Genomic DNA, 8761 nt, shown 5'->3' on the forward strand with positions numbered 1-8761 from the left:
TCAGGGACCATTTTCATCTCCAGAATTAAGGATTATTTTGATGTTACATCATTGCCTTTTCTCTTTTACTTTCCTTTTTAGTTTTATTTTAGGATTCCCTATTTTTAATGTTCATACAGAGATTTCTTTAACTGAAATACCGAATAGTTTCTTTGGTGTGAAAAACTACAATAGTACACAGGATCCTAATGAGATAATTAATAATGTGAAATAGGAAGTAAAGGGCTAAAGGTGTAGGGAAAGTGGGAAGGGTGGGGGAAAGGTAATAAGGGAGAGGAAAAAAATATGAGAAATTGAAAAAATGGAAATAAAGTGTTTGTAAATGGGGAGGGGAGGAGGGGGTAAAGGGAGGGCAGGGACAAGGGGAAAAATGAGAATCAAGACCTATTATGTAAAGGTACAGAATCCCAATGATGAATGTAATTGTATTGTATACCTAGATTGTACCAATAACCTCAATAAAAAGAAAAAAAAAAGAACCAAGGCTTGCTCCTAAGTTTTGAGCTCTGTTTAGCTGAAGTAGGCTTTGTAACTGAAATATAAGGGGTGACTGAAAAATATGGTAAACTTTTTAAAAAGAATTTTCAAATTACAGACTTATCCACTCATTCTTGCCACTTTCTGAAGCAGATCTGGAAGCCTTCTTTTTAAGAGTGTCTTACTGAGATACCAGATCAAAAATAGTGAATGCTGTTGCAGGGTGTCATTCAACATAAAAGCAGGCTTGTAAAAACATTATAATGTGTCTTCATCCACCTTATCCACTGGATCTGGAACCCTGCAACGTCTGTCTCTTCCTCAAAACCAAAATGACCATGAAAGGTAAATGTTTTGAATCAGTTCAGGACATCAAGGCGCTAGGACACCCCAACTGAAGTAACCCTGTCAGGACTTCTAGAACTGCTTCAGAAAGTAACAAGAACAATGGGATAAGTGTGTTCAAAGCAAAGGCAAGTATTTTAATGGCAGTGTGTATTTTACTGTAATAATTTTTTATTAAACATATCATATTTTATCACACCACAGGGATCTAGCTCAGTGGTTCCACAAGGACCCGAGTTCAATCCCTGGTACCAAAAACAAAAAAAATAAAAAAACTATTGTCATTTGCTTATATTGTTATATAATTTTGTAAAAGGAAGTTTGGTGATAGGATGGCAGCAAAACATTCCAAAAAGCAAACAACAGAAGACATAGAACTTCAGAAAAAATGAGGACAAAGCAAATACGCAGTATTCATAGGGGTAAAGATGACATTTTTATAGGGGAAGAGTAAAAAGGGAAAAGAAAAAAATGTGAGAGAATGAAAAGATGAAAATAAAGTGTTTGTAGATGGGGAGGGGAGGAGGGGGTGAAGGGAGGGCAGAGGTAAGGGGAAAAATGAGAATCAAGACTTGTCATGTAGAGGTACAAGATCCCAACAATGAATGTAACTGTACTGTATCCCTAAAATGTACCAATAAACTCAATTAAAGCTGAAAAAAAAGATGACATTTTTAGAGTCATAAGAAATATACTGAAGAATTTCATTCCTTTATTCAACAAATATTTACTGAACAATGTGTCCCAGGGACTACTACTCTAAGCTCTATAACACTGAATAAAACAGATTAAAAACCCAACCTTTATAGAACTTAGTCTACTGAGGGTACCACACAACCCTAAATTGTGAACATAAATTTCAGATTTCAGGTTAATACCAATCATTTAGTAATTTTTTAATGTTTTCTTCAAATTTTACTTCCAGAATATTCATTTCACTAGTTAGAAAGGTATTTGTGTCCTCAGATCAGTAGCCAGATTCAGGTAAAATAAGATATTTTTTTTTTATGCTAGTATTCCTATTGTAAAAATGTATTTTTCTTCCTTTGTTTTTCAAAGTGTTTTGTAGAATTAGGTCAGTTCTACCAAAGAATGTTCATTAAGGATAAGTGGACTCAGGAAAAATGAAAGCCCAAATAGTATAACAAAGAGAGCAGGGTTTGGGAATTAAACAAGGCCAGGGTTGAAATTCCAAATTTTGTACTAGTTGCGTGACCTTGGGCAAGTTATTCAGTATCTCCAACTTTCAAACTGCAGATGTAGCTCAGTGGTGTAGTGTATACCTAGCAGGCATAAAACCTAGGTTTAATCCCCAGCAACACACACACACACACACACACACACACACACACACACCCTAAAACACTAAGTTTCAGTATACCCATCTATGAAATGAGAGTAACTTCACTCTAAGGATTAAAGGTGGTAATTTTTAAAAGACATTTCACACACTACTTGAAAAAAAATGGAGAAATGCTAGAGAAATGGTGGGAGCTGATGCTATAACCCCCACTACTACTATTACTATTATCTGCTGGCACAAAATAGATGCCCAACAGGGCCAGGGATTTAGCTCAGTGGGGCCACCGCCCACCTCGCAAGCTCAAGGTCCTGAGTTCTATCCCCAGTACCCCCCCCAAAAAAGATTCCCATAAATGCTTTCCCATTTCTTCTACAGAAGGCATGTCTTAACAGCATGCATCATTTTAAGACCCCAGTTCACTAAGTTATTCTCTTCAATCCTCCCAAAAGTTCTGCACAACAGAAATTAAATGCATATTAATTTCATAAATGTACTGAATATCTCTACTCTCTAAATTGATTAAATATACTTAATTTCCAACTATCTTTGGGGCATGTTTATCCTCCAAAGGAAAATTTTAATGGTAATGTCACCAATAGAAAAAATGGTCCCCGAGTTATGAAGATTCACATAAAAATAAGTGGTGTTGCTTTAGAAATTACACACAAAGATTCTATACTTTTTACTAAACTGACACAATTAGCCTTATAAACTGAAATAAATCATTTCTTCAGCATCTTTCATTGGGGGAAAAATTAAGCAAGCAACTACAATCTTATAATAATTCAAATATTATACCACAACCTCAAGAGTTCCCAGAGAATTAAATGGTATAATGTATATGAAAATGTTTGGCCAAAGTGTTGGCAAGCAAAATGTACTCAATGATAACTTCAGTGAAATCTAATCTTTTTATTCTACATTCCTTTCAAATGGCAATTATAACAGGATTTACAGAATTAAAAAGCTTAAAAAACACACTCCAACTTGATACAATTCTAAAGCTCAAAGGTATTCACTTGACATCTTTTAGTTTCAATAACAAAGAGGTTTGTAAGTGAAGATACACAACATTACAATCAAAAGCAACATTTGACACTTTAAAATGGTGTCCAAAGTCTCCCGTGTTTGGAAGGTGACTGGATTACGGTGTATAGTTGTATTGGTGTTGGGCGGGGGTTGAGGAAAGAGTCACAGAGAGTATAGTCTGGAAAGTTATCTCCCTCTCCAGCTCCTTCCTTCCTTGTCACTCCGCTTCCTGTCTACCATGTAGCGAGCTTTTCTCTTCTCAGACCTTTATTATCCCACTTCTGTCCTGGAGCCAGCCAACTATGGCTGAAACTTCTATAAACTGTGAGCCAAAATAAACCTCTCCTCCTTTTAGTTGCAGGTGTTGGGTATTTTGCTCCAGAATGAGGAAAATGGCTGAGATTTTGGAACCAGGGGTGGGGTCAGTGTTGTGATGATACCTGACCATGTGGTTCAGAAGACTTTGGGATGGATTTGAGGGAGAAGTTTGAATGCCAGCTGGAGAAGCAGCCCGAGAACACTGTAAACCAAGCTTGATGGGAGATTTTGGTCAGAGCTCAGACAACCAGAATGCTAATAAAAAGACAGATGGTAAAGACAAGGCTCAGGAAGTTTCATTTGGGAACAAGGACTCCAGGCCATGTACGTCATGCTCTGAAGAATTTGCTCATGCCTAAGACTTTACAAAAGACTGAGATTAAAGGCATTAAAGGCAGATTAATTAATCTGGTGGAGGAAATTTCAAGGCACCCTAATCTTGAGGCTATGGTATGAGTACTTTTGGAGCTTTCAGCCAACTCTAAATTGAGAGTCAAGAGCAAATGGCACCACTGAGTGATTTTAAAAGTTTTAGTTTTACCAGAAAGGAAGTTTCTACAGAGTTGGGCCTATATAGTCAAAACAGAGAACTTAGTTGCTGAAAAGATGAGTATTTAGCTCAGTGGCACCAAGCCTGCCTCACAAGTGCAAGGTCCTCAGTTTGATCCCCAGTACCCCCAAAAAAGAAGCCAAATACAGCACTTTACATCAGCACAATACAAAGGATGCTTTGAGGGCATGGGATGATTCCAACAGATGCCACCCTTTGCAGACTCAAGGGTGGAAAAGTGAAACATTTTTGAGAAGGAAATCCCAGAGTACCTTGATTGAGAAAGGCCACCAAGGGAATTGTTATCTGAGATTCCTTTCACAGAACGCAGTCATCACATACTTGGAAGCCTCTACACTCATGAATCAAGGGTCTGGCTACTGCTGGAGCCAAAGGTGGTACTGGTTTTACGGACGTGCAGAATACAAGAGTTGTGAGCTTAGGGAGATTTCTACCAAGATTTCAGAAAATCTGGGAGGCCAGGCAGTGTGCCTCTGACAGGCCAGTGTGTGATGCTGAGAGTGAAGCCAAAAGTATAATGGAGACCCCAGAAATTTAGATAAGCCAGGAATATGGAAGGTAAGGGAAAAAACCACAAGACGTGAGTAAAGCCAGCTACAACCACCAGCAATAGTGCAAGGGCAAGGCCACCCAAGCCATTTGGAGTTTACATCTCACCACAACTCGCCCCAGGTACTGGACATGGAACTACAGGATTTACCATTTTCTCTGCTGGGTTTCAGTCTTGCTTTGGTCCAATTTCTTTCTCCTGTTCCCCCTCCTCCCTTTCAAAAGGAAATGTTTATTTTGTGCCATTGTGTATTGAAAGTGTTTAATTTTCTTTTGATTTTTACAGGGTTCAGAGCTAAGAGGTTGCCTCAAGTCTCAAAGGGGTCTTTTGAGTTGAAAATTTTTTTTGTTTGTTTGTTTATTTGTTTCTTCAGTAGCAGGATCAAACTCTGGACCTTGCGTTTGTGAGGCAGGCAAGGTGCCACTGAGCTAAATCCCTGGCCTCAACTTACACTTTTAGCAATACTGGAACATTAAAACTTTAGCAACTCTGAGCTGGGGATTTAGCTCAGTGGTTCCACCACCTGCCTCACAAGCTCAAGGTCCCGAGTTTGATCCCCAGTACCAAAAAAAAAAAAACGTAATTAATTTAGCAATTCTTAAGAGAGGAACTAAATTGGGCCGGGGATTTAGCTCAGTGGTTCTGGCACCTGCCTTTCAAGCACAAGGACCCCAGTTCGATCCCCGGTACCAAAAAAAAAAAAGAGTGAGAGGAACTAAATGGATCTCACATAAAAAGATGCACATGAGTCTTTGGGGGGCCGGGGCAGAGCGGAATGTTATGATTTAAATCCAAAATGAGCCTTAAAGACTGTGTTTGAAAGGTCATAGGAATGGTACTGTTGGACTGTTGGGAAGCGGGGTTTGGTCAGAGGAGAAGGATCAGTGGAGGCATGGTCTACAAGGGTTTATGTCCCTCCCCAGCTGTTCCTTTGTCACTCTGCTTCCTGTCTACCATTTGGTGAGCTGCTTTCCTCTGCTTGGGCTCTTCCACCATGCCACTTCTGCGCTGAAGCCAGCCAACTATGGACTGAAACCTCTACAAACTGTGAGCCAAAATAAAACTCTTCCTTTCAGTTGCAAGTGTTGAGTATTTTGTCCCAGGGATGAGGAAAGTGACTAAGACACTGTTCATCCAAAAAAAAAAGTTTTTATAAAAGACTAGAGCCAGGCATGGTGGTGTAGTGTAGGCCTAATAACTGAGAGGCCAAGGCAACAGGATCACAAGTTCAAAGCCAGCCTGGTTAATTCAGCAAGACCCTCTCTATTTTAAAAGGGATGGGGATGTAGCTCAGTGGCAGTTCACTCACTTAGCATTCACAATTTGTTGGATCCAATCCCCAGTTCTGGAGGGGGAAAAAAAGCCAGAGACACAACTTGCTCCTGTTTTCACTTTTTTTAAATGCAAATTCCAGAAGCTATTTAATATAATGGTATCATTAAAACTGGTCATAACTACATCAGCACTGAAGTCAGCTAGTACCAATTCATAGGGTGTTTCCACAATAGCCAGGGGTGCCCCTTCACTTGTATATGACACCCTCTGAGACAATCAATGTCTGGAGTTGTCAGTTCCCCCATTACAAATGACTCTTCTCTAATTCTCTAAATTGTCCATATGGACAATCAGAACTGTCTCTCTCACCAGCAATCCCCCTCAAAGGTTGATGACTCCAGCATATACATGAGCCAGGTGCATATCCAAAGAGCACCTCAAACTCAAGTGCATCCCAAATCAAACTTTTCTCATCCTATCTCCCCCTATGTTCCTGTATGTTAGTTAGTGGCACCACTCAATCAGCAAAATGGATATAGTTTTTTTTTTCTCTCATCATAGCCCTCCCTCTTCCAAAAAGTAAACCAGCTTCAAAGAAGCATTGCCCATTTTACCTCTATGACACAAGGCAGCATCAGTCCCTGTCTCCGGTCTCTCTGCTTCTCTCAGGCTCTCATTAACACTATCCTGACCCACACCAACAGATTCCACCAAGCTGCCCACCATCTTTCATCCCCAAAGTGAGTCCACCCATTCTAAAGATTACTGACAGACTAAACATGCTATGAATACTCTTTCCCACCTTGTGAATACCATTATCTACCATGGTGTCCCAGATTTTCAGAACCTGACGGACTCTCCTGGGACCCAACCATTCACTTGATCTTGGAAGTGCTTCAAACTGAAAATGTTCTGGCCTCATCTTCAAGGCCATTTCTGCTCTGGCTCCAACCTAAAAACCTACAATGTCATGAAAACAAGAGTGAGGTGTGCCATTCCACCAGTCATGGGCTAAAGGTCAAAATGCTGAGAAATGTTCGGCCTGGCTGGCACCTCTCCACTCTTGCCAGCATACTCCCCCTAGTTCTCTCTGCTTCAGCCTTCTCTCCAGCCTGTCACGATACCATTCATTCACCAAGCTCTGCCCACGATGCCCCTCAACACTCTACCACTCAGACAGCAAAACTATCTCAAATCAAATTAGTGACTAACCTTACACCCATTCCAAACTAAGCCAAGTCTTGTGTCCTCTGCTCTTCAATTCCACAGCCTTAACTTTTGTAAACAAAACTAAATTCATAAATCAGAACATCCTAAGTTACAAGACCAGCCCACTACACACTGCTCCTAAAATCACTTTGTTTCTCCATCCAGAAAACTAAGAATTCATCTCCTCAATGTTCTCAGTTCCCTAGAAAATCAGACATTACCTGAGTGTATGGTTTTACCATTCCAAATCTCTCCCTCATAATTCTCTTCTACACAGGCACCAGTAAAACTTTGCTTTCTGGTCTCCACAACGTTATATCCTTTCTGCTACCTGGCATTTTCCCCCCAGCTCCACATTTCCAAATCCTACTTAGCCTCATATGTTCAAATCCATTGTTACCCTCCCCTTCAAGTTGTCCATGTATCTCTCAGATAGTCAACTCTTCTTACTCCTTACTATCCCACAGGCCCTCCAGTGCCTCATCAGGTCTCAGATCAAATGGCACTTTAACTGAGTGGCTTCTTCTAAAGTTGCTGGATGCTTATAGTTCTTTATCAGATGTTTTATTTTACTGACAATATTTACCATTATTTGAAGTTGTCTTTCTCATTTATTTACGTTAACCGCCTATCATTCCCACTAGGACATAAAATCCGTGAGAGCAAGAACCCTACCTTTCTTGTTCACATTTCCTTGCTCCTTCATATCAGATGCTGAAGATACTCAGTAAATACGCGCCAAATGCATGGATGACCCTAGTCCTCATGACTAGGGTTTTTGTACACATATCTTCCTCTTGCTGCATTCCAAACTCCTTGTGGACAAGGCCAAAGTCTGGCTAATCTATTTGTATCATCCAGAAACCCTTGCACAACTGAAGCAGAATAGGTAACTGATATTAAATAATCTCTCTAAAAAGGTACTGTCCCAAACCAAGCCAACTCAAAACTCTATATTGTCCAGAAATCAGGGAAAACAGAAATCTCCTTCCATCCCCTCTCCGACAGCCCCTATTTGACTATGCTACTACCAGTGAGCTTCAAAAGGCTAACTTCCTTACTTCACCAACAACCACTGATTCTTCTATCCCTAAAACTCTCACAACACTCCCCTCTCCCTTCTATCTCCAGCCAACAAATCATTTCCAGGGCCCTGTTCTTTAAAAGATCCCCGTAACTCCACCAGTCAGTCAAGGGAACTCACCAGGCCCTATAGCAAAGGGGGATGTTAAAAAAGAAGTATTTAAGAACTGGCTTACTCATTTTCCTTGATAATCTCCTTTGGGAAATAAATCCAGCTTAGGACACTGGCTTTGATATAGAGACCCTGAGCATTCTTCCAATCTAGACCACAGCACCTTTGGAGTGCCCTCACTACCGCTTCACACCTTTTCGCCTTCCACCAAAGGAAGACCCCAGGCCGGAGACGTTGATCTCTCCGGAAGCAAATGGCCATCAAACACAGTGGGGCCGCCGTACCCTACCCACTTTCCATCCAGCCTTCGCCTCTGGCGAGGAACGGTCTCGAGCGCCCCTCGGCCCCAGCCACCAGCTGGGCCCGACCCTCCAACACCACCCCCACTCACCTGAAGCGGCCCCCGCAGTGCTGGCATTGCTCGCCCACCCAGCCGGTGGGGCAGACGCACAGGCCGGTACCAGGGTTGCAGCGACCGCCGTTGACACA

General features: G+C 41.2%; 1 protein-coding gene across 1 annotated transcript in view; it reads right to left on the reverse strand.

Moving 5' to 3' along the window:
• The window catches only part of Atrn (attractin), a 178142-nt gene that overhangs the window by 168533 nt on the left and 848 nt on the right, over nt 1-8761 (reverse strand). The window contains exon 2 of the mRNA XM_010611054.2: nt 8664-8761. Coding sequence (XP_010609356.1) covers nt 8664-8761 — 98 coding nt within the window. The remainder of the gene's footprint in view (nt 1-8663) is intronic.

Source organism: Fukomys damarensis, unplaced genomic scaffold (genome assembly GCF_012274545.1).
Source record: "Fukomys damarensis isolate Sample0158 unplaced genomic scaffold, DMR_v1.0_HiC HiC_scaffold_7, whole genome shotgun sequence".
In the NCBI taxonomy this organism is placed as follows: domain Eukaryota; kingdom Metazoa; phylum Chordata; class Mammalia; order Rodentia; family Bathyergidae; genus Fukomys; species Fukomys damarensis.